This window comes from Pogoniulus pusillus, chromosome Z (genome assembly GCF_015220805.1).
Source record: "Pogoniulus pusillus isolate bPogPus1 chromosome Z, bPogPus1.pri, whole genome shotgun sequence".
Lineage (NCBI taxonomy): Eukaryota > Metazoa > Chordata > Aves > Piciformes > Lybiidae > Pogoniulus > Pogoniulus pusillus.
Genome location: NC_087309.1, coordinates 39,954,080 through 39,980,905, shown reverse-complemented (window position 1 = coordinate 39,980,905; position 26,826 = coordinate 39,954,080). Strand labels below are relative to the sequence as shown.

Here is a 26,826-nt window from a genome sequence, read left to right as displayed (position 1 = left end):
AAGAAAACAAAGTAGGGATTTCAGCTAGGCTTTTACAAATCTCATGTCTATGCATGACTGATTACTTTAGCCTAATGATTGCTAATTATTTTTATAATTGAAAACTATTTTTAAGTCATCATTAAGCGCATCCATTTGACAATGAGATTGATTGCTGTGGTCTTAATTGGTGACAGGGTCAGAAAAGTATTTCATGCTGTTTGTGTGCATGTGGCAGTGACAGAAAAGTAAATTGTGGCTTTTTTTTTTTTTTTTTTTGGTGAGGCTTTAAGTCATATCTAAAGAAGGCAACTTTGCAGGAAGTTTATCCATTTTTTAACTCATTAAATAGAACTGGAGGTGCAAAAAGATGAGAAATATGTGTTAATATGTATCTTGAATCCTTCTAACTCTACTAAAGAAAGTCAGAAGAGATAACGAAAGAAAAAAGGCACACTTGTGTACAGTTGGCACACTTACAATTTCAGTAACTGTTAGGAGCAATAAGAAGGTAGGAAAATCCACTGACTTTTTAGAGATATGACACAATAATGTTTGTGCACTTCTTGTCAGGGAATGATGTGTTAGTAAGTGTTGGATCTTGGATGTTGCACGCTGTGGGATTCCAGCTACAAAGTAACTAGCTGAGAGACAAAGATGATAGAGGACTGTTTTCACTCAAGAGGTACTCAGAAAATGGCCAGTTCTTCTCTTCTGAGGGTTATGAAATCACGTTATGCTTTATTCCTTTCTTCTGGAATAACTCCTCAGGAGCTGCCTTGCAACTCCAGATGGCATGTTCCCCTTTTGAAGTCACTCCCTTTGACCAATAGTGTTTGATTAAGTTTATGTAAATGAGAAATCTCTCCTTGGCTTTGAACATCTTTAACCAGTCCCAAGTAGCAGGAAATCTTAAAGAAGCAGTGCTGATTCCTTTTTGCTTTATATTCTCAACATTTCACTTTGTGTGGCTCAAAAGAAGCAGGGAGAGGTAATAGGGGAGACCTCACGAATCCTGGTTTTAAATTCTTGTATGTATATGTGCCTAGAAAACCAGACTATGCAAGAGAGATGGAAATACTCACAGAGAACAAAAATAATAGCATAGGCTGTTTGCCAGTATTGTACATTTTCACAGCACTTTCTGCAGGCTTTTTTGATAGTGTTGATGATTCAATGGCTGATATTGCTGGCTTAGATCAGAGCACTGCATTCTGGTACTACAGCTTCAGATAGAAGACAGCTTTCTGTTTCATCCTTATTCCAACTGTGGGTTCTGTCATACTGCCACTCTTATTTGCGGTCTCTTGCAATCACAGAATTTGGTAGAAAAAACTTCATTTAGTGTAGTTATAAATTTAATAATAGATGCTTAGAATTTCTGTTATGTGTTTGATGAATAATAACTGATGAGTATAAAATTAATGTTGAGATAAAAGTTTGTGACAACAGCAAGTGTGCAAAGTCTGCAGGAGGAATGTTACAAGGTGTTTTTAATGAAACTTGTTTCAAAGTTATTTGTGGCATTCAGTGTATTTTGTAAATACAGCTCTTGTGAAGACTATTCTTCATGTGCATTAAATGTTTTTCTTACTGGAACAAGATGATATTCTTTTTGTAAAAGCTGTGCATGCTTCAGCAAATCGTGGGAAATAGGTGAATATGAAAGCTAAACTGAAAATTTCAGTGGTAGACTTCAATGTCTGCCTATTAGAATCAAAAAAATGGGTTATGTTCTTTTTTGGACAGAATTTTTAACGTTTATTTTTTCTTCTACCAGTCTTTATTTTAAACAGTGATGCAGTTTTGAGAGGATTTTCACCACAGAAAATTGGGCAAGAGGCTTTTACTGTGTCAGAGCAGAGCTCAAGAAATTGCTGTTTTTTTCAGATGCGTTTCTTGCTGTATGTGGTTTCCAAAAAAACTTTAAATATGCAGAGTCCAAAGCAGTAGGAATTTCACATTGAATAGTATTATCTCAAGCCATTGCCATCACTGTTGCTGCCTGCTGTGTGATTGCAGATGACATCTTCTGTGCTGCAAAGCATCTGGGAACAGTTGTGCAACTAAAGATAGATGAAGGAAATCATTGTTAAAGACGATGGTTTGAAAGTGTAAGCTGAGTGATGAAAAATCTTGTCAATTCTCTCATCCTCTTTTAGTTTTGCAATGATACTGGGGCAATAAAGAGATATCTCCTGTAAGATAAGAAGCAGTATCAGAAAAAAAAATAAAAATTAAAAGCTTCAATGGTTTGGCTAGCTCTCTGCACACACAGTGCTGCAGTTTGAAATATCCCTGTTTTCAAGGCATGGGTACGTTGACATCTTCTTTTTAAAGCACTGCTAATGGTAACAGTTTTCTTTCATTGTCCTGGATATGAGTGGAATGAGCACTCTAGGGGTAAAACTCACATAATGTTAAAGTTAGTTCTCAAATATTTAGATCGGCCATAAAGTAACAGTCCAGAAACTCTGATTGCCATGGTGCCTGATCTGCACTTACACAAAGCATTTTGTGCCAAGTCTGGGCTACTACATCTCGAAAAAACATTGTGAAATGAATAAATAGAATCATAGAGTCGTGGAATCAACCAGGTTGGAAGAGACCTCCAAGATCATCCAGTCCAACCTAGCACCCAGCCCTATCCAGTCAACTAGACCATGGCACTAAGTGCCTCATCCAGTCTTTTCTTGAAGACCTCCAGGGATGGTGCCTCCACCACCTCCCTGGGCAGCCCATTCCACTGCCAATCACTCTCTCTGTGAAGAACTTCCTCCTGACATCCAGCCTATACTTCCCCCAGCACAACTTGAGACTGTGTCTGCTTGTTGTGTTGCTGGTTGCCTGGCAGAAGAGACCAACCCCCACCTGGCTACAGCCTCCCTTCAGGTAGTTGTAGACAGCTCTGAGGTCACCCCTGAGCCTCCTCTTCTCCAGGCTAAAGTGTGCTAGGAAAGAGTCTCTAAATATGTGGTACCTAGAAGTTGTTGTTTAGATTTAAAATATAAATAGTTATTTTAAAGTTATCTTGAAGTGTAGTAAAGGTAATACTTGAAGTGTTTGGAAATAGGTGTTTCATTAAAGAACTAGCATAGTAGATTGGCATTAACAGAATGGCATTAATGACATGTTGTGATTTAACACTTGAATGACTCATGAAAGACTGAATTGTAGAGTTGCAAAAGAATGAGATTTGTTTCATACAAATCTTGGATTGGAAGTAAGTGATTTGAACAAAACAATATCTGTCTGCATTCTTTTACCTGTAAAAAAGGTTTGTTTATTGCACATGCAAAATGGCTGTAGTGAATAACAGAAGTTAAGGAACAACAAACCCATTTTTTTCTCCAACGAAACAGGAGGCTATATTATCATAGCAGAATTGAAGGCAATTCTTTATTTTATTAGACAGAAACTTGGTATTTAATTTTCTATCTTTGTCAAACCCCTTCTGTTTAAATTGTTTGAGGTTCATTTAATTAAGATTGTAAACTGCTAATTTTCAGTCTTCTGGAATAAATATGTTATATTTGCCTCATTCTGGCCTTAATTGCTTAAAAATACAGGGAATTAAGACCTGCCAATCATTTATGCAATGTGACACCCATTCAGTTGTGGGTTCCTTTATATACCTGCCAGTGCTTAAGTAGCAGTTCTACTTCAGTGTCTAGCTTTACCCTTACTGCCTGAATCTTGTATACACCTTTTTTATTTTTGGTTTTCAAAGGGCCTAACAGCCCAGCTGATTGATTATCCAGTAGACTTAAGCAATCGATTCAGAGAAAATTCTAGCTGCACTGCAGTTTAAAACTGTATTTAGACTCCCTCCTCCCTGGTGTTCTGTGTAACAATGATGCAAAATTTGCCTCAGTATTTACCAATAAATAAGGTAAACTGTACATGTACAGAGGCATATTGTACATGTGTAAACTCAGTAAAAGCACTCATAGAATCACAGAATCATGGAAGTTGGAAGAGACCTTTAAGATCACTGAGTCAAACCATTAACCCAGCACTACCAGGTCACCATTAAACCCTGTCCCTCAGCACTACATCTCCGTGGCTCTGAAGCCCCTCCTGAGATGGGGACTCCACCACTGTCCTGATCAGCCTGGGCCAGACCTTAACAGCCCTTATGGGGAAAAAAATGTTCCTCATGTCCACTTAAACCTCCCATGGCACAACTTGAAGCTGTTTCTTCTGGTTCTGTCACTAATTTCTTGGGAGAAGAATCTGACCCCTTCCTGGCTCCAGCCTCCTCATAAGGAGTTCTAGAGAGTAAGGTCTCTTCTCAGTTTCCTTTTCTCCAGGCTGAAAAAATCCAGGTCCCTCAGCTGTTCATCACGAGACCTATGCTTTCTAGACCCTTCACCATACTCATTGTCCATTTCTGGACACACTGTAGCATCTCAATGTCTTTATCACACAAAAAACCTATTCAAGTTTTAGGTCCACACAATTTTTACAATCTGTATGTGTGAGAATAAATGGTTATCAATAAATAAATAAATATCAACATTGCTTATTAATCTTAGGAATCCTGTGGAACTTTTTATGTATATTTACAGTGGAAGGTTTTCACAATGGTATTTATTGAAGTGATTTATCAGAATGAAGAAATATCCAATTTGAAGTAGATATCATTTTAGGTAGGACTCGTGTGGGAAAACTGCTTCCATTTGATTGACACTGAAAATGAAACTCTGAGGAAAAATGAGAAGTGCTCTTCAATGGTGAGCATGACATGAATTGGAAGAGCACGAAGTTCTCTGTTTTATCAGCCTGAACTTTCCACAAAGTCCATGGTCACTGCAGGGAGAATTGGACTCTGACCTTTGAGGGTCCCTTCCAACCCCATGCATTCTATAATTCTTTAATGTTTCTTCAAATAGACATAATCGATACTGATAAAAATTGGATTTTAATATTAGCCTTGTTAGAAATGGGGAATTGTTACAGTGAAATTGCATTGATACTGTGTGCTAGATAAGCATCCTGAAAAATACTTTTTAAGGTGCACTATAGAGAGATTAAGTTTCTTGAGTAGCTACAAAAAAGAGTGGCAGTTACACCATTTTAATGATGACCAATGGTCCTCTAATATGTTTCAAAAAGAACTAAACCTATTACTGAGTGTGTCTGAAGCAGGTTCTTTAAGACTATTTGTCTTAAGTCATACAGTATTTCACTCTAACAGTGTACAGAAACGTGATGGAATAATACTTTTTTTTTTTTATGCAGCATAATTGGAAGTGTTAAATTAATCTCCTTTGTAGAAGAAATGCTTATTACTGTACAAAATACTTTGAAATAATTCAGACTTTCAATACAGAGATTTTTCCTCCACATTATTACAAGTAATATAACTTGTAAGAAATGGATTTATTTCTCAACAAAAATGTTCTTTTCTTAACAGAAATTGATTCCCTCTCAGAGGAGGGTTGCATCATAGTGGCTATCATGAAGTAGCAATGGATGGCTCTTACAGGCCTGAGAGATTAAAAACGGTGACCCAAATGGCAGGAGAAGAAAGTTGCCAGCCAGTGCCCATCCCATTGCTCTCAAGAGAGGCAAACTGGAGGACAGTTCAGCTCATCAGGTCTATTAACTGCTCCTTAACAATGGTTTTGCTGAATAACAGTAGGATTTCTGCTCAATTTATGTCAATTTCATAGAATGACAGAAATCCAACCTTCAGATTGGAAGGGACCTTGAAGTTCCAACCCCAATGCCATGGGCATTGCCATGGGCATTGCCATGGGTCCCACTAGACCACATTGCTCAAGGCCTCATCCAGCGTGGGTTTGAGTACCTCAAGGGAGGGAGGGGATTCATGACCTCCCTGCACTACCTGTTCCAGTGTCTCATCACCCTCACTGTAAAGAATTTCTAATGTTTGATCTCAATCCAGCTTCTTCCAGTTTGAAGCCATTACTCCCCATCCTGTCACTCCATGCCTTGGCCAAAATCCCTCTCCACTTCTCCTGTAGCCCTCTTCAAATCCTGGAAGGCTGCTCTGAGGAGTCTCTGGAGCTGTCTCTTCTCCAGCCTGAACAATCCCAACTCTCCGAACCTGGCCTCACAGCAGAGGACTTCCCGGGCTCCCAGCATTGCTGTGGCCTCTTCTGGTCCTGTTTCAACAGGTCTCTGTCTGTGCTGAGGACTCTAGAGATGGCCCCAGCTCTGCAGGGGAGGTCTCAGCAAACACAGCAGAGGGGCAGAATCCCCTCCCGGCTCCTGCTACCTGCAGTGCTGGGGGTGAGCCCAGGGCAGGGCTCAGGGCTGGCTCTGGGCTGGCAGTGCTCAGTGCCAGCTCATGTCCAGTTTTCCATACCCCCAGCACCCTCAAGCTCTTCACAGGGCTACTTTCCATCCATTCTCTGTCCAGCCTGGATTTGTGCTGAGGATTGCCTAATCCCAGTGGCAGGACCATGCATTTGGCCATGGTTCACACAGGCCCACTTTTCTCCATCTTGTTCACATCCCTCTGGACAACATCTTTTCCCTCCAGCTTGTTGCACCTCACAGCTTGGTGTCATCCACAGACTTGCTCAGGGTGCTTCAGTCCTACTGGCTGTATCACTGACAGCGACATTAAACAGCACAGGTCCCAGTACTGATGCCTGAGGAACACCCCTTCTGACTTGCCTCCACTTCATGCTACTGACCATCACTCTTGGTGCATGATCATCAAGCCAAAACCTTACATATATCTTAATGTACTTAATATTTCCATCAGAAACATATTTTTCTTTACATCTTCATAGGATAGTTTTACATTAGAGAAATTCTGAGATTTTCATGAGTTACTTTTGACCATCTATAAACAGTATTAAAATCTGAATAGTCAAAATTTGTTTTTGCCCCCATAAACCAAGATGGAAGGGAATAGTTACCTTGTTTTGACAACTGAACCAAAGAAGCATGACACAGAAGTCTTAGAGGAATTCATACATGAAAACTTGGCTGTCATGTTTACAAGGTGTTTTTTTTCATGTGATGAATTTTTCAAACAGTAAGTGGTCTGTAAACTGCACTGATATTTTCCTGAGCAACACAGGCTTCATTTGGCTGTTCTACAAGTGAAAGACTTACTAACAAATATGTAACTTTGATTGTGCAGCTATTTTCTGAACACTCTGAATCATTCCAAGCTGTTGTTATTTTTGTGTTACATATATCTATTCCATAGCACATTATTTTACACAGCCGTTCTCTTCTCTGCAAGAACAGCTGAATAAAAGATGGGTTTGAGCTACAGGTATTGAATGGAGTTAGCACCACATTCCTTATAAATCATATCACAGAATCCTAAAATGGTTTGGTTTGGAAGAGACCTTAAAGATCATCCAGTTCAAAGTCCCCCTGCCATGGGCAGGGACGCCTCCAACTAGCCCAGATTGCTCAAGGCCTCATCCAGTGTGTCCTTGAGTACGTCCAAGGAGGGGCCATCCACCACCACCCTGGGCAACCAAGGGTACCAGTGTGTCACCAGCCTCACTCTCAAAAGTTTTCTCCTAATCTCAAGTCTCAATCTCCCCTCTTCCAATTTAAAGTCGTTGCCCCTCTTCCTGGCACTATGAGCCCTTGACCCTCTCCGGCTCTGCTGTGGTCTTCTTCAGGTACTGGAAGACTGCTCTAGGGTCTCCCTGCGGCTTTCTCTTCTCCATGCAGAATGGTCCCAACTCTCCCAGGCTGTCCCCATAGGGGAACTGCTTCAGTCTTCTGATCTTCTTTGTGGCTTCCTCTGGACTTCCTCCAAGAGCTGGATGTCCTTGTGCTGGTGTGAATTGGTTGTGGCAATTAACGCAAGAGGGATTATAAAATACGTAGTTATTTTATTTCCAAATAAAACAAGCTAGTTAGATTTGGGCTTTGATTCATTCAGGAGAATCTTCACAAGGATGCTTATAGGCAATTTAGTAATTTAGGAAAATGGGAAAATTGGAAAAGGTTTAGCCACAAAACAGCTTTGCCTCACTTGCAAATAAAAGGCAGCTCGGAGGCCTGGGGAATGTTTGTACTACTCATGGTAGTGGAGCAGGAATTTCAGCATGGTCTCTTGGCTCTGTTGTGGTAGTGTCTTTTGCAGCAGTGTCTGAACTGTGAGTTGTAATCCAGCAATGGATCGGTGTGGCACAGAGTCCAATGCAAGTGAACCTGCCAGAGCCAAAGTGACTGTAAACACAGCTTCCACAGGCAAAGATTGTGGGGCAGCGCTGGGAAAAGCTGGGATGCTCGGCAGTGTTCCCATGAGCGTCGGTGATTTACGGCAGAAGCAGGTCCCTGCAGCAGGAAGGTCTGAAGGCAGGGACCGTGTGCTTTCTTGTCAGCCTTCTTCCAGGTGCTCAAGATCCCCCTCAACGTCCGACTAAACAAGTGTCCACTTAACCACATATATATGCTGATGCAGTTTGATGTTCCCCGTTCAAGCCCGCAAGGGTGGGGGAAGGAACTTTATGCCTACTTCTTCCCACATTCTAAACACCTGGAAGCTGGAGGCAGGAGGGTGGGGGTGTGTGAGAGAGGAAAGCAGTTTTGCACCCTGTTCCAACCTCCGGTGGGGCAGGGACTTTGGTGTGCCCTGCCACATGGTGATATATTTCTCAAGAGAAGCGGCAACGGATTTGTGTGGCCATGCCTGAATGTTAAGTAAATTCTACATTAGTGAACATTGTTATTTTCTGCCTTGCTTTTGTTCCTTAAAAGTCGTGTTCAGTGTTTTTCCATTGGTGCAGACCTTCCCAAGTTGTCCTTCTGTTTTCTTACCAGAGCAACAAGTGTTTCAGTGCCTGGGAGAATGCTTTTTGGCATCTAATTTTAATTGCAGTGTCTTTGAGTGACATCTCCAGGTAATCAGCAATAGAACAAGGGGACACAGCCTCAAGTTGTGCCGGGGTAGGTATAGGCTGGATGTTAGGAGGAAGTTCTTCCCAGAGAGAGTGATTTGCCATTGGAATGGGCTGCCCGGGGAGGTGGTGGAGGCACTGTCCCTTGAGGTCCTCAAGAAAAGACTGGATGGGGCACTTGGTGCCATGGTCTAGTTGACTGGATAGGGCTGGGTGCTAGGTTGGACTGGATGATCTTGGAGGTCTCTTCCAACCTGGTTGATTCTATGATTCTATGATTCTATGATCTGTTAATTCAGTCTTCTATTCAAAGGTGTGTTACATGATGTATTTGGCTTACATCCTGACTTTTTCACCAAGGGAGTGTGGTGGTTTGGCTTCTATCCCGCCCTCCCACACTTTTTAGAAACACCCATCTAACTCAGACGGGCTCTGGGAATATAAATAAAGCTATTTATTTACAGCTAGCACAATATACAAGCAGCTATTTACAATATATACAGTTATATACAGTTATATACAGAAATATACAAAGTAAAAAATAATACAGAAGCACAACTCTCCTCCCAGAAACCTGAGTCCCCAGGAGGGGCTCTCAACCACCCCTGCACCTCCCCCTACCCCTCTCAACCTTACCCCAGTTCTCAGGAAGAAAAGAGGTGCAGCCAAGAGGTTAAGAAGCAAGGTTAGTGGCAGCGAGGTTAAGGAGATGTGGCTCGGTCTGAAGCCAAAAGCAGAGAGAGAAAATGGCGAAAAGTGTTATCTAATCTTTTCCTTCTTGTTCCCATGCCTCTCAGTGAGACTATGAGGGGAGTAGACATAACCACTGTTTTCCTTTCACAGCCAATTATCCACTTTCTCTCACCAAAACATTCTACCCTGCTTCAAACTAGCACAGGGGGTGACTGAGTTTCAGATATATTCGAAAAGGTAGGAGGTCTTTGGGTTGGTTTATTTTGCAAGGGTGTGTTCTATAACTCCTGAAAATTTAAGAACACTATATATATTGGTGAAATATTCCTTAATACTCTACAGTTCAGGAAAGATATGGGCATGCTGGATAGTGTCCAGAGAAGGGCCATGAGGATGGTCAGAGGGCTCGAGCTCCTTTCCTATGAGGACAGGCTGAGAGATTTGGTGTTGCTCAGTTTGGAGAAGAGAAGGCTCTGAGAGGACCTTTTGGTGGCCTTCTGATATCTGAAGGGGCACTACGGGAAAGCTGAGGAGGGAATTTTTAGTGTCAGGTAGTGATAGGACTGGGGAGGAATGGAACAAAGATAGAAATGGGTAAATTCAGACTGGATGTTAGGAAGAAGTTCTTCACCATGAGGGCGGTGAGACACTGGAACAGGTTGTCCAGGGAAGTGGTAGAAGCCCCATCCCTAAAGGTGTTTAAGGCCAGGCTGGATGAGGCTCTAGATAGCCTGATCTAGTGTGAGGTATCCCTGTCCATGGCAGGGGGATTGGAACTAGGTGGTCCTTGTGGTCCATTCCAGGCCTAACTGATTCTATGATTCTATGACTGGGGAGGAATGGAGCAAAACTAGAAGTGGATGGATTCTGATTAGATGTTAGGAAGAAGTTCTTCGCCATAAGGGTGGTGAGACACTGGCACAGGTTGCCCAGGGAGGTGATAGAAGCCTCATCCCTTGACATTTTCAAGGCTAGGCTGGATATGTCTCTGGGCAACCTGACTTAGTGGGAAAGGTCTCTGCCCATGACTGGGGAGTTGGAACTGGATGATCCTTGAGGTCCCTTCTAACCCCTGACAATTCTGTGAATCTCTGAAACTATTGTGTAAAGTAGCAGGCTTTAAAGGACCTTTGTGTTTATTCAAACTTTATTTTGAAAGAGTAAAATCAGAATTTCTGCTAAAGAAATGACCATTTCTGCTACACTTGTAACTGTCCCAAACCTACCATTTGTACCTATCATCTTAATTTGATGGTCTTTCCTAGCATGTGTTGTGCAGACCGTACACTTAAAAGATCTGTCAGCCTATTAATCTGGCTGTGTCTTTGGGTAAATACTTAGCTAACATTTGGAAATGCTTCATAATAGAGTATGACTTGTAAGAAAAATGATGTGTTTATCAGGTCATTATATTTTGTTGCCCAAACATGTGCATCTGAGTGGTTGTTTATTGCTTCTGTTGCTACTGCACTATGAACAATATTATTAAACACTAAATAGCAAACATGAAATAAGCTGGTTACTAAGAAGTTTCCCCTTTTTGTGTATTATTTTTCTTTAACTCTGGTATCAATTCATCATTGATTGTAAAAATCAACTTCACTATTTCTCAGAGAATACGGGGTGGGGGGGGTGGGGAATCAGGAAAAATATCTTGCTCATGCTTTGTTTCTGATAGGAAGGCTGCTGAGGTTTAGTGTCTTAGTTTGAGTAGGGCAGTGGGTTTGACCTGTTGAAAAAGTACTTGCTGAGTAAAATGTGTACAATACAAGGTGACACTTGTTTTCTGGTGCATCGTAGTGTTTTGGTCTGGATTTGTATGTTCTAGTTATTTGCAATGATGTGCTTCATTTCCAGAAAGGATTTACTCCTTGGACAGGAATTAAAAGCACACAGGAAATAAATTTATCCATTCTTTTTTTAAAGTTGTTTTTAAATTTTCTTTATAAGCCTATTTGCAAGTTACTAATTTATTTCCAGTTATAACAATAAGAATTTTCTTTCTAAATCTTAGATTTTTTTTTAATTAAGAAAGCTACTACTCTGATTAAAGGAAATAAAAACTGTTTTTTTAACAGCAAAACAGTGCAAGATATTATGAAATTTATCTCTGCTTTTATTTTACACGTGTTCCTCTCCGTGCCACTCTACTTGGAAGCAGATGCAAGGCTTCCTTTTTAACACTGATTTTATAATTCTCTACATAATCACTTCCTTTATTAATCTAGGTACTTCCAAGGAACAAAATGTTGCATGTTTTGGTACTTCTAGTACTTCTAATAATTATTATTTAACCACTCTTCTGTATTTGTTTTACAGAATCAGAAAATGGAGTGGGGAGGAGAATATTCTCTTGATTCTTCCAATTTAGACTGTTTATTAAATGTCCTTCCTGGAGAAATGGAGTTTCAACAAATCCTTAATGATCTTGATGAAAAAATAAAGAAGAACTCTTCTAGGTAAAGAGTTGTTTTGGTTTTGTTTTGTTTGTTTTTTTTAAATCCAAAATATTATTGAAAGTGACTACATTTAGGAAGAAATGCAGCTTTCCTCTTCTTTTATAGTTGTAGTTAAAATTCTGGTGATTATTACTATAGAAATTTTATCTGAACCGCTTGAACATACAACAAATTTTTATTGCCATACAATTTTTGTGCTGTGCCCTCTCCCTGTATGGTATTTTTAACAGCTGAATCATCTTAATCTTAGAAATCACTGCGGTAGGTGTGACAGTAGAGGAAGAAAGTCTGTATTCCCATGACAGTTTTATTTCCTGCAGCTATGAGACAGAGTTTTTATTCATGGAAAGAGCTACAGAATTTTACCAAAAAAGCAGAATTTGAAGTCAATGTGTTCTTCAAGCATTTCTAGTGGAAGTAGGAAAAGAAACAAGTTAATGTGTTTAATCTTTGTTATATAAGCCACTTTTTTACCTATTTCAGTTAAAACTGTTGCAGAGGATTTTTCTAACTTTGTTTTGAAATGTATTTTGTGTATTTTGTAGTATTTTTCATTCTCCACTTCTTCGTAACATACCAGTTTACAAAAACCAATGCTGTAGAAAACAATGAGGCACTGAAACAGTTTTCTGTTGATGTGGATTTTTGGCATGATTACAAAGAAAAACAAGGTTTATTTGATTGTGGTGTCAGTGTTTTAAGGCTAAATTCTTCAGTACCTTCAAAATACTTTGATCTGTGAAAGGTGCTCATAAGCAAATAGAATAATTGCCCCTAAAAAAAAAAAAAAAAAGCACGTTCAGAGGTACAACAAATAGCAGCATAATTATGTATTAGATTTTAGAAAGGCTTGACTTTGGCTAGCAATGCATGTTAGAGAGTCCTGAGATGTCAAAAAATGCCTTTGTATAATTTTAATGAAGCTTATAATTGTGAGAGGTCCTTTTTGACTCTCAAACAGCTTCCTGAAGAATGAGGGTAATACTGATTTAGGCTGTCTCTGAACTGTTGTTGCATTGCTCGTGCCAGGTTGAGAGATTTTCCAGGCTTTTTTATTTATATTACTCTTATCTCACATTGTGAACATTGTCATTATAAACCTTACTGTTTACAAATGTAGTTGCGATAGCAACAATCCCAGGGCAGCAATGACAGTGAAGATCTGAGAAGTGCTCTGTTGTGGACCCCTGCATCGTGCAATTTCATGTAACAGTTTTCCAGCTGTTGACATCAGTGAAATGTGGGTACTTACTTAGAGTTTAGTTGATCTCATAACACGGTTATAAGTACTAAAGTTTTTAGTTGCTGTGGTCTTATATATGTGCGGGAAAACACCATCAGCATTTTTGACAGATGTTACCTCTTCAGCTACCAAATAAAAATGGTTTTGTCATCATTATGCAAAGCCAGCCTGAGAGTTAGAAAGATTATTCTCAGGGTGAGTCTTTGGATTGCATCCTTTGCTACTATTTTTTTTTACTTTTTAACACGTGTAAAGTGGTTTGAGAAAACTTTTGGCTGAGATGGAAGCAGGCCAGGTATCCCTTTTAGTGGTATTTCATGTTACATGTGGAACTGTTTGTACATTCTTAAGAAGGCTGATTTTCCCTGTTTTAGGTACACAGTTCTACAGTTTAGATGAGCCTTTCACTGTATGTTTTGCAAGATCCAAGTGGCATTTTATCCAAGGAGAGCAGGAAATTGGGTTAGGGTGTGGCACACAGCAACACCATCAGGAAAAGCTTTGTATTTCTGCTGAACGGACACTTCAGGTAGCTTTTAAACTAATTTCCACAAGGAAAACCAGAAAGTAGCCCTGTAGTTACCAGGTGATATTTTGCTCCTGTAATATGTCAGCTTCAGAAATAGAGAGGAGTTTAAAAGAAGATGGACAGCAGCTGATGTGACTTTTAAATTAAAAAGAGTCCTTTTATGGCTAATATATTAGAGGCAGCATGGAATGAAATCATTTTCAAGTTACCATTGATCTTTGTAAGTGGTTTGATAAGAGCAGCACTATGCGCCACGGTGATACAATTGGAATACAATCCATTTTTCATCAGATAGATTTATGATTTTATTATACCACAGAGAATAAACATAATAGCATACAGCATATATATATATTTTAAAAATAAAACATTGCGTAAAAAATTATGATCCAAAAGTGTGTAAATCACTTGAGTGCTCATTTATTGCCTTCCAGCTGAATAGCTTTTATAAAATTGTGTGGTGTGACAAATCAGCAGCTGAATTTCCTTCAGGATTGTTGCACTGTACTGACTCTATTTGGTCCTACAACAAAAAGAACCCCACCAACACAACAAAACAGAAAAAGGGCTATCTGTGCAAAATTGTTTTGTTTGTAAGTTTTAAGAGAGCAAGTGGTTCATTCATTCACTATTACATAATGACTTCTTGTTACTCTTGAATGTTAACTTCCTTTTTGCAACAGTTTATAGAAGCAGGTGACTGCGAGTGCTCAAAGCTACTGTCGTTATTGGCAGTTTCATCTGCAGTGATAGTCTTGAGTTCCTCTAAAGCATGAAATGGATGCTTTAGAATGGATGCTTTCCTCTAAAGGGTGAAATGGATGAAATGGTCATGGATGACCATTTGTCTTCAGTCGCTCCCCTCCTATTTGCTTTGACTATTTATCAAAATTGAATCTTTGGAATTGATTTTCTCCTAATTGGAGGATTAAGAAATAGTAGGAGTTAATATTCAAGCAATCCACAGAACTAGGCCTTCAGCTAACGTTTAATACTTCTAAACAGAAAACGAGGTGCAGAGCTTGAAACCAAGCTTACAATGCCTAACCTGAGAGTGTTTGTGAGCGTGTTTGTGAGCTGCTGATCTTTTGTGTGTATTCGGTTCTTCAGTAATTGAGTGTTGATAAAGTGACAGTAGCTTCTATGAGGCTGTAGGACAATGTGGAGTATTACAGACCATCTTCAGAAGAACAGTTACTCAGAATTTTAAAAAATATTACTTCTAGCAACTATATCTTCACTCTACACTGGAGACTGTGTCTCTGTGATGCTTATTGCAGAGGCTTAGTTTGACTTCAGTCTGACCTTTTGCGTAATTAACAGCGGTTCAGTCATCTGGGAGTGTGATGAATATCTTCTGTGAAGGGCTCCAGTGAGGTCAGCACTAAGAAGTGCTTGTAGCATTGCAGCTTGTCCCATAACTGTGCAGTACAAATTGTCATAATTGCTTGAGTGAATAATAAAATCCTGAACTTGTGGACAATAGGACTGTCTGGAAGCTACCTCAGTATAAGGGTGTTAGTGTGACCTTTTCCACTTATTGATCATAACTGTGATGGTTTTTATAGCGATACATCCCAGAATCAGCACCCAACAACACAGGGAGAGATGGGTTTCCCACAGCATTTTAAGCACTGCTTAAGGACAGTTTTCTTGTGTCAGAATTGATGTGTGCAAGAGTTCATGTGTTTTTGAGATGAGATGTGCTGCAGGAAGTATCTTTCTCTTCTACTCCAAAGAAAATTTTGGCTTCTTCCTCTCTAGAATTCTCAGGGAACATCTAGCCTCCTGTTATTGAAGAAAATTAGGACAAATCTTGGCACCTCCATCCAAAATCTCAGTAATGGTTGAGAATTTCAGTTTGGGACTAATAGTAGAGGCATAAAATTGATGATTTTACAATTTCACTTGGACCTAATATTTATCATAGCTCTCAAAAAGTATTAGACTCTTCTAGGTGAACATAACCTACAACTACCTGAGGGGTGGTTGTGGCCAGGAAGAGGTTGCTCTCTTCTCACAGGTGGCCAGCACCAGAATGAGAGGACACAGCCTCAGGCTGCGCCAGGGGAGATTTTGACTCGAGGTGAGGAGAAAGTTCTTCACTGAGAGAGTCATTGGACACTGGAATGGGCTGCCCGGGGAGGTGGTGGAGTCGCCGTCCCTGGGGCACTTCAAGGCAAGGTTGGACGTGGCACTTGGTGCCATGGTCTAGCCTTGAGCTCTGTGGTAAAGGGTTGGACTTGATGATCTGTGAGGTCTCTTCCAACCCTGATGATACTGTGATACTGTGAGACTGTGATAATCTGCTTGCTGTGCAAGTGCATTACTGTAGTATGGAGCATGTACTACCTGTGAAGACATTATTCCAATGTTACTAATAGCTGGAAATAAGTAATTAAACTGAAAAAGAAGTGTGATTTTATTCCTGTTCAGCCTGTGGGTTTTGTGCATGATCACTGAGTTAAGAGCAGTTATTGCTTATCATGTTGCTGGCTGGACAGCAGAGAATTTCCCAGAGATTGGCCATTTTAATAAGCACACAGTTTCTTGACTCCGATGCACAGTGATGATAATTGTGTCAGTATCTTCAGTAGTTAGTTAGTTGTCATGAACACCTGCAGAAGCTATAATCAGATCTGTGACTGCACTGTGAAATATCCCAATTAATTTCATATAAGAATATAGGAGACAATGGGATTTTAGCCATTATTTGTCACTATTGCATTTGGTCAGTGGAGTTGAAAGAATCCTATGTTTCACTACCAGTCTTCTGAAGTAACTATCAAGGCAAAGCTTACATCTGGTGCATTGGAGTATCTCTAGCCTTTACAACAAGGTTGAAAATTAAAGGTAAGCAGTGTGAGATCCAATAGTTCTCCTGTGGTGATGCTGTTGTGTGAGTTTCTCTTGCCTAGGTGCAGCAAAGTCATTACTATTTCTAATTGTTTCATGGCACAGTTACTTCACATTTGCAGTGGATATGTTTTGGAAGTAGATAGAGACTTGAAGTAGCTTGCAAAGTCCTTGAAGCAGACTCTCTGTCTTTGTTTTATGCCCTAAGGTCCAAGATTACAGTAAGAATAATTTGAAGAAGTGGATATTTGCAAGGCTTTTTAGCTGTATAATAAGGCTGTAACTGCTGAGTTTAAAAACAAGTGTCAAGACATCTTTGTCTTAAGAGCATTCTTCTAAAGTGGTGAAGGTTTGGTAGTCAGTGTTTCTCTCAGTTTTGGATTGCTGCATATGAACCAGTGTTTAACTCCATTCTTTCTGGTCTTTGTGAATAAGAGCATTAAATGTTTTCTATGAATAAGAGGACTAACTAATTCCTGTCAATAAGAGAATATTGTCAAACTGAAACTTGAACAACTGGTCCTAGAGGCAGATGACCCTACTGACTTCAAGAGTGGCAGTCTGGATGAGTTTTGAAGGTGCCTTTCAACCCAAACCAGACTTCTGTGGTTCTACACACACACAAGTACGAGGTGATAACAGAACTTGTATTATTTTGAGCAGCAGCTTTACTTTGTGACTTTATCCTGTGATGTTGACACCACCATTGAAAAAAAAATGTAAAAAGAAATCTCTCATCTGTTTATACAGTTGGGTGAATGTGATGGTTTGGGTGTTCCCCCCCCCCACACACACTTTAGAAATCACCCACACTAGACTCAGCCAGCTCTGGAAATATGAACGAAGCTTTATATTTACAGCTTAGCACAATATACAAGCAGATATCTACAGTATATACAGTTATATACAGAAATATACAGGGTAAGAAGGTAATACAGAAACACAACTCCCCTCCCAGAAAACTCAGTACCCAGGAAGGGCTCTCAACCACCCCTTCACCTTCTCCCTACCCCTCTCAACCTTACCCCAGTCCCAAGGAAGAATAGAGGTTCAGCCAGAGCGTTAGGAAGCAAAGTGGGTTAGTCCGAAATGGAGAGTGAGGTTAGAGAGATGCAGCTCAGCCAGCAGCCCAAGGGAGAGTGATGTGCCGAGTGTCTTATCTTTGTTTTGACTTATATTTTTAAACATCTCAGCAAGCCTATGAGGGAAGTAGACAGCACTCTTATTTTCATTTCACAGCCTATGATCTAGTCCTTCTCACCAAAACATTCTAGCTAGCTTCAAACTAGCACAGTGAATGAGAGAAAGTGGACATGCAAGGAAGAATAAGCTGATGGACAGATAAGACTGGAATGGAAAAGCATAAGCATTCAGTCCTGGAACTAGAACGATTTCTTTTTGTTAGGGATTTTTATAAATCTGAATAGCTAGATTGTACCATGAGTGTTCCTGTGGGTTGTCATAAACATTGAAGGAACATGCAAGGTGCTAAGTAGCCATTATTGGTGCAACCTCTTGTTTCTGTTTGGGATAAGGTTATAGAATCACAGAATCATAGAATCATAGAATCAACCAGGTTGGAAGAGACCTCCAAGATCATCCAGTTCAACCTAGCATCCATCCCTATCCAGTCAACTAGACCATGACACTGAGTGCCTCATCCAGGCTTTTTCTTCAACACCTCCAGGGATGGTGGCTCCACCACCTCCCTGGGCAGCCCATTCCAATGCCAATCACTCTCTCTGGCAACAACTTTCTCCTAACATCCAGCCTAGACCTCCTCCAGCACAACTTGAGACTGTGTCCCCTTGTTCTATTGCTGGTTGCCTGGGAGAAGAGGCCAACCCCCACCTGGCTACAACCTCCCTTCAGGTAGTTGTAGACAGCAATGAGGTCAGCCCTGAGCCTCCTCCTCTCCAGGCTAAACACCCCCAGCTCCCTCAGCCTCTCCTCATAGGGTTTGTGTTGCAGGCCCCTCACCAGCTTTGTTGCCCTTCTCTGGACACGTTCCAGCACCTCAACATCTCTCTTGAATTGAGGGTCCCAGAACTGGACACAGCACTCAACTGTGCCTGAGCAGTGCTGAGTACAGGGGCAGAATAACCTCCCTTGTCCTACTGGCCACACTGCTCCTGATGCAGGCCAGGATGGCATTGGTTCTCTTGGCCACCTGGGCACACTGCTGGCTCATCTTCAGCCACTATCTATCAGTACCCCCAGGTCCCTTTCCTCCTGGCTGCTTTCCAGCCACTCAGTCCCCAGCCTGTAGCGCTGCTTGGGGTTGTTGTGGCCAAAGTGCGTTATCAAAGCATCTTTTTTTTTCATGAACCTTTATGGTGGTTCTTGGTGTGTTTTGTTTGTTTATTTGTTTCAGTTCGGTTGTGTCTATCAGTTTGAAAGTTACCAGAAAATTATTTCTATTTTTGGTGTTTATTAACACACAGAAGTGATGAAGCATCAGCCATGACCACATGAATTTTTCAGCAGGCCGTGGGAAATTTTCTCAATATGTCCCTTTCTGGCAGGCCAGCCTTCATGAAGTAAAATTTAGTATTTGTTCCATCGTGGGAGGAAGTGTCACAGTGGAAAAGTCTTTGGGAATTACAATGGTGAAAATCTTTTAAAAAGGTTTTTTACTACTCAAAAATGTACCTCATGTCCTCTGCTAAACACAGATTTCCAAATGGTGTGACTGATTTTGTACAAAATACTGTGTGTATGTAGCATTATAACGAACATACACAATAATAACAAGATAATATTATGTTAATGTTTCTGTCTTCAGAGTAGTAGGTACAATTGTGTCATTGATTTTACAACAAACGCAACACTCTGTTCATAATAATAACTATGTAAACTGATTCTAAAAGCAAATCTTCATGAATGTGGGGATCTGAAGCATAAGTAACGTGAGGTTTAAAGATAATTTCACTTTATAGCTTATCAGTTTAATTTAACCAATCTCATTGTCATTTTATGACTGTTCCATATGCTATAGGAGATAAATTGAAACAGCGCTTGTTGAAATTGAAAGGAGTTAGAAGATCATCCTTCAACTTACTCACAGTAATCTTAGGCAATGGAAAATGATATATGGAGACAGCAACCCTCATTTTGATACTCTGCTTCCCACAGTAATGCTGTATCAGTATGATGGTGCTTACACTATCAGTTCCATTATAGCACTTGGTTTGTAACTGTTTGTCCATTGATGCAGCCACTTAAAAAGCAGTCTCTCCACATGATTGCTATTCCTGAAAACTGTCATTAGCTTCATATATCAGAGCACCTAGGAGTTCTCAAACTGAGACTGCCTCTGCACTGAGAATACTTACCAACAGGTATTGCTGCTCAAGAAAAGCACTCCAGTGTGGACACATAAAACAGGACTTTGGTTTATGACAAGCAAACAAAACACCTCACTTGTAACAGGGAGAAGCTATTTGAGCAAAACAGTTATCCCTGGCATAATGGTATGTAAGTAATAGTAACCACAAGCATTGATATTACCTGGAGATAAGTACCTGGAGAAGACTAGACCGAGGGGGAATTTCTCAATGCTCAGCAAGACCTAAAGGGCCTGTAGGAGGCAAGAGGATGAGGCTAGACTCTTTTATCAGTGGTACTGAGGGACAGCACCAGGGGTAACATGCACAGACTGGAACCCAAGAGGTTCCATCTGAAGAGGAGAAACTTCTTCAGGGTGAGGGTGCTGGAGTTCTGGAGCAGGCTGCCCAGAGAGTTTGTGAAGTGTTCTCTGGAGAGATTCCAAACTCACCTGAATGTTTTGATTCTGGACAAGTTGCTGTGGGTGCCCTGCTTTAGTGGGGGGTTGGACTGGGTGATCTCTAGAGGTCTCTTCCAGCTCCCACCATGCTGGGATTCTGGGATGTGTCCACAAAGGCCACACTCCTTTTGTGGGACTAAGGATTTCTTTACTGAAAAACTAGTCTGTTTTACAGAAGTCCATATGAGCATGACCATCAGATTTTTTTGCTACAGAGGAAGGTTGTTTTCCCCTTTCAGCTTTTCCACTCTTTGTGTAGTACATTGATGATTATATTTCTCTGTTTATATCTGATCAGTTCCATGTGTTCAAATAAAAGTAGGCTTATCTGTGGAAGAAAACTTAATTGAGTTGTAGTATTTAACCGTATTTCACACTATCTAAGTTCTTGTGTCACAAACTGCTGGAGATGATGAAAATACTCTGAGAAAGCTGAGCTTTACTTTTTTTGGGTTTTTTTTTTTTTAATTGTCTCTCTCTTGGCATCTCCTAACAACCACTTTTAAATACCTAGAGACCTCATCTAACCAGGAACAGCTGCTCTAATGTGCTTCCAATAGGCTGATTTCCAACAGAAGAGTTAAGCAGCCTCTGTTTAGGTCCAGTAATGTCTCAGCATTGGTATCTGAGTACCTAAAAACCGAGTTGTATTCTTCACCTCATCATTGGTTTAGCAGGACCAAATGCTGGGTCCTGTACTTGGGTCACAGCAACCCCATGAATGCTCCAGGCTTGGGGAGAATGCCTGGAAACTGCCCAGCAGGAAAGGACTTGGTGGTGTTAGTGACTGAGCTTGAGCCAGCAGTATGCTCAGGTGGCCAAGAATACCAACAGCATCCTGACCTGGGTCAGCAATAGTATCGCCAGCAGGACCAGGGAAGTGATTGTGTCCCCTGTACTGAGCACTGGTGAGGACACTGCTTCAGTACTTGAGTAGATTTTTTTATGACAAAGGTCTTGAGTTGCTAGGGCATGTCCAGAGAAGGGCAATGAAGCTGGTAAAGAGTATGGAGAACAAGTCTAGTGAGGAGCAGCTGAGGGGACTGGGATTGTGCCATCTGCAGAAAAGGAGGCTGAGGAGACACCTAGTTTATGTAAAAGGACGTTGTGGTGAGGTGGGCATTGGTCTCTTGTCACAAGTCACAACTAATAGGACAAGAGGAAATGGATTCAAGTTGCACCAGGACAGGTTTAAGTATTAGGAAAAGTTTTCTTAGTAAAAGAATGGTAAGGCATTGGAACAGGCTTCCCAGGGAGGTGATGGAGTCACCATCCCAGGAGGTGTTCAAAAAATGTATGGCCATGGCACTTGGGGCTGTGATTTAGTGGCTGTGGTGGTCTTGGATTGATGATTGGACTCAACAATCTTAGAGGGCTCTTCCAAGCAAAACAATTCTGTGATTCTGTGGTTAAGAGTTAGTGTTTCAGAGGATCTGTCAAAACACACATGGAGCATGAAGTGCTGAACTATGACTTGCTTGTTGTGCACCAGATCTGGTGTTCCTGATTTAGATGGGGTGATGCACAGATGTGTCTGCATTTTCTCACTGACTGTGTGTGATTTTAGGGCAGTTTATGCTCCCATTATCTGTAGATAGTGTCAGTTGACATCATCTCAGTTGATGTATCCATTTCTTTCCAAAAATGAGCTTTTTATGGCACAGAGGAAAAGGACCTGGAGGTCTGGGTTAATAAAAAGCTCAACATGAGCCAGCAGCGTGCACATGCAGCCCAGACAGCAACTGTGTCCTGGGCTGCATCAAGAGAAGTGTGGCCAGCAGGGCAAGGGAGGGGATTCTCTCCTTTTACTCTGCTCTTGTCAGACCCCAACTGGAGTACTGTGTGCAGTTCTGGAGCCCCCAGCACAAGAAGGACATGGAACTGTTGGAGTGAGTCCAGAGGAGGCCATGAAGATGATGAGAGGGCTGCAGCACCTCTGCTGTGAGGACAGGCTACAAGAGCTGGGACTTCGAGGCCTTGAATGCTTCAAGGAGATCTTATAGTGGCCTTCCAGTATCTGAAGGGGGCCTACAGGAAGGCTGGGGAGGGACTGTTTACAAGATCTTGTAAGGAGACGATGAGAGCTAATAGGTTTAAACTGGCAGAGAGGAGATTCAAACTAGACTTCAGGAAAGGGTTCTTTACAGTGAGAGTGGTGAGACACCGGCAGAGGTTGCCAAGGGAGGTTGTGGCTGCTCCCTCCCTGGAGGTGTTCAAGGCCAGGTTGGATGAAGCCTTGAGCAACCTGTTCTAGTGGGAGGTGTCCCTGCCTTTGGCAGGGGGTTGGAACTAGATGATCTTTGAGGTCTCTTCCAACCAAAACCATTCTGTGAACTTAGTAAAATGTATTTACACCTAAATGTTAGGGAAGAGCAGGTTTAGACAGGAACAAGTACTGCAAAAATAGGGTGTAGGAACACTGCAACAGGTTCCCTAGGAGGGTATTTGAAGCCCCATCCCTGGAGATACTCAAAGTGAGGCTCAAAAGGGGTTTGGGCCACCTGATTGAGTTGAGGATGCCCCTGCTGACTGCAGAGAGGGTGTCGTGGAGGGGCATTCTCCCATCTACGCAGATTGTGGTGGAGGGTGAGAAATTAATTGATGTGAGAGGATCTTTATAAAAATATATGTATTTATTAACTTCAATATTTTCAACTCTTGCCACCCCCAACCACTGAACTTTAATATTAATATTTGTTCTACACGGTTATGAAGACATTATGGGAATATATCAAACATTAACTATTATGACAACTAGCATACATTCAAACTATTAACAGAAAGAGTTCTCCATGCAGCTTAATGCCACTTGGGGTCATATACTACTTGCCCGGCAAGGGTGGGCTGAAAGCTGTTTTTCTGCTCTATGGCAGAGGTAATAGAAATTACAGAGGCATTAAAGTATTTACTTACAATTCAGATTAATCAATGATCACCCTCCGGGGCTAGTCACAGGCCATGCCTAGTGTCCAATTCTCCAGGGTCTCTACCTGTGGACTTTGAGGCTGGAACCCTCCGGTTTCAGGGGAAATGACAGTCTCTGACCTTGTGCTGCTGATTTCTTCTGGGTGCACTCTCCAGGGATACATAGGCAGGATCTAAGGTGAAGAGGTAGGATGCTGTGCTGTCTCAGCATGATGTAGTGCTGGCTCCTCAGGCCGATTGTGTGCAGACAAGTGGGTCGGCTCCTGGCAACTTGTGGCAATGGCGCACACCAGGTAATCATATAAAGGCAGGCATAAGTGAGCTCTGCAAGTATGTCCGCAGGCAGGCAAGCAAGCAAGCAATGTAGGGGGGCAAGCATGTGAGCCTGTGTACCCCTATTTATTAAATGTGGGCCAAAAATTAATGCCCATTGGCCACCAAAATGACCAATCAGGTTGGCAGTCGGCCAGACCTTACCATAATAGGTGAAAGCCACTTGCCTGGACTTTCCAAATACGGGAATCACATGGGCTTAGCGCGAGGCAGGCACGAGCTGGGCGTGTGGGGGCTTACACAGTCAGGTGTCCTGGGCAGGCCAGACTTTATGGCACCAAGGCTGCTGTGCCCCTTTGTGCTCGCTTAGTGCGTTTACGCCTGGTGTGAGCAGAGAGACATGTCCAGGCAGGGCAAGACATAAATAAGCCTACTTTCGGACCTACAAGCCCTCCACAACAGGGGGTTGGAACTAGATGATCTTCAGAGGTCACTTCCAACCCAGAACATTCTGTGATTCTGTATGGGTGGCAAAAAGGCATTTAGCACTTCATATGGCTTTTCATTAGGGGACACAGTCTCAAGTTGTGCCAGGGAAAGTATAGGCTGGATGTTAGGAGGAAGTCCTTCACAGAGACAGTGATTGGCATTGGAATGGGCTGCCCAGGGAGGTGGTGGAGGCACCGTCCCTGGAGGTGTTCAAGAAAAGGATGGATGAGGCACTTAGTGCCATGGTCTAGTTGATTGTACAGGGCTGGGCGCTAGGTTGGCCTGGATGATCTTAGAGGTCTCTTCCAACCTGGTTGATTCTATGATTGTACTTTTAAGAGTAAAATTCATTAAATACTTGAAGCCTGTTTTCAGCATCAATGTTCTGATATTTTGCTTTACAGTTTTTAAAACTTCAGCTGATTTCCTTTCTAAAAGAAGGGAAATCAAAGTCTCATTCACCCTACGTTGATAGGAAACAATTAAGTTTTAGATACTAGTGTACATACTGAGAATAATTTTAATCCTATTCAGCAGAAGTCTTTTAAGTTGTTTTTTTTCAAAGGTATACAAATTGCTAAACACTTGAGGTAAAAAGAAACAAGTTGCAAAACCCTTAAAAGGAATAGCAGTATTTTTGACACCATGTTTACCTGCAGTAGACTCTAAATAAACAGGTTGAAAATACTTGATCAAAACCAGTTTTAGTCCAATGTTTACTTTTCTGGGATAAAACGATTAAGTAAAGCAAACAGACTTACCATGATTTGTACCTACAGGGAGGGACTGGTCTTGAGAAGGCTATGGGCTACTTGTAGCTTGCAGTTTATTGGATGCTACACAGAATCGAAGGGTGCTGAGGATTGGAAGGGATCTCTGAAGATCATTCAGTCCAACTGCCCATGCCAAGGTAGGGACACTTAGAGAAGGTCACACAGGAACACATCCAAGTTGGTCTGGAATTTCTCCAGAGATGGAGACTCCATCACCTCTCTGGGCAGCCTACTTCAGAGCTCCATCACACCTAAATTAAAAAAGTTTCTCTCCATGTTTAGGCAGAACTTCTTACACTGAGGTTTGTGCCTGTTACCCCTTGTCCTGGTGCTGGACACCACTGAACAAAGCCTTGTCCCAGCCTCCTGGGAGGAGTATCATCATTGATGAGATCCCCCCTCAGTCTGCTCTTCTGCAGCCAAAAAGCCTCAGTTCTCTCAATCCTTCCTCCTCACAGAGATATTTCAGCCCCCTCAGCATCTTTGTAGCCCTTTGCTGTACCCTCTCCATCAAGTTGCTGTCGTTCTTGAACTGGGGAGCTCAGAACTGGCTCCAGTACTCCAGATATGGCCTTAGGAGAGAGTGGAGGAGGAGAACCATCCTCAACCTGCTGGCCACATTCTTTTTGGTGCACTCCAGGATGCCATTGGCCTCCAGGGCCACAAGGGCACCCTGCAACTCATTTGAGTTCAAAAACTGCTTGATAATTGAAGCAGATTGGTACAGACCAGTAGCAGTATCCCTTTTCACTGTGCACAGTGCTATGAGCTCCTGGGTGCCTCTGGAGGAGATAGATCAGCACACTGCCTTTTGTAGTCTCTCAGGTGTGTGAACAGGGGATTTAGTTCCATTGTGCTGAGAAAGAGGCTTTGCAAGGAAAAAGCTAGAATTGGTATTTATGTTTGGACTGTCCCATCAGGAACCTGAGTGAGCCAGAAGAAGAGAGAGGGTTTTTAAATGAGTCCTCTCTACTCCTCCCAGGGTCCTTTGGTGATGAGGAGATTCTTGTATCACAGTATTATCAGGGTTGGAAGAGACCTCACAGATCATCAAGTCCAACCCTTTACCACAGAGCTCAAGGCTACACCATGGCACCAAGTGCCACATCCAACCTTGCCTTGAACAGCTCCAGGGACAGCGACTCCACCACCTCCCCAGGCAGCCCATTCCAGTGTCCAATGACTCTCTCAGTGAAGAACTTTCTCCTCATCTCGAGCCTAAATTTCCCCTGGCGCAGCCTGAGGCTGTGTCCTCTCGTTCTGGTGCTGGCCACCTGAGAGAAGAGAGCAACCTTCTCCTGGCCACAACCACCCCTCAGGTAGTTGTAGACAGCAATAAGTATCAGTGCATTTGTTTTGGAGTCATGCTCAGGAAAGATGAAAGACTGTTGCCTCTGTGTGATAGAAGTTTCTCACAGGGTACTCACTTATTCATAAATCTCAAAAGTTTTTATGTATTACAGCATTTTCTATAGCTACAAAATTTGGTTTCTAAAGTAAATGCATATAAAATGTGTTGAGATGTAAAATGCAGAGGTGGCAGAAGCCCCACTCCTGGATGTTTTTAAGGCCAGGCTGGATGTGACTCTGAGCAACCTGGTCTAGTGGAAGGTGTCCCAGCCCATGACAGAGGAGTTGGAACTGGATGATCACTGGGGTCCCTTCCAACCCTGACGGTTCTGTGATTCTGTGAGTTAATTTTGATAGACAAAACTTGTAATGGTTTACCCCATGGCTTTTAAAGGTAAGCAAATTAATTCTTGATGAATACAAATAAAGAGGAGGAAACAAAAGTGTTAAATAAGTTAGAGTTTGAATTGCTGCATTTTCCTGCACTTACATTCTTGTGATTGTCCTTGCATTCCATAATGATAGTCGATGTAGTTCTGTTATTATCATTGCTGTTATATTGTTGTTCTTTAGTGCTGTATTTTAAAGAGACAAAAGGCACAAAGAAGCAAAGCCTAT

At 41.7% G+C, this 26,826-nt stretch overlaps 1 protein-coding gene across 1 annotated transcript in view; it reads left to right on the top strand.

Annotated features, from left to right (window-relative positions):
* KIAA0825 (KIAA0825 ortholog) overlaps nucleotides 1-26,826 on the top strand; it is a 359,412-nt gene that overhangs the window by 24,433 nt on the left and 308,153 nt on the right. The window contains 1 exon segment of the mRNA XM_064176290.1: nucleotides 11,844-11,983. Coding sequence (XP_064032360.1) covers nucleotides 11,853-11,983 — 131 coding nt within the window. The 5' untranslated portion in view covers nucleotides 11,844-11,852.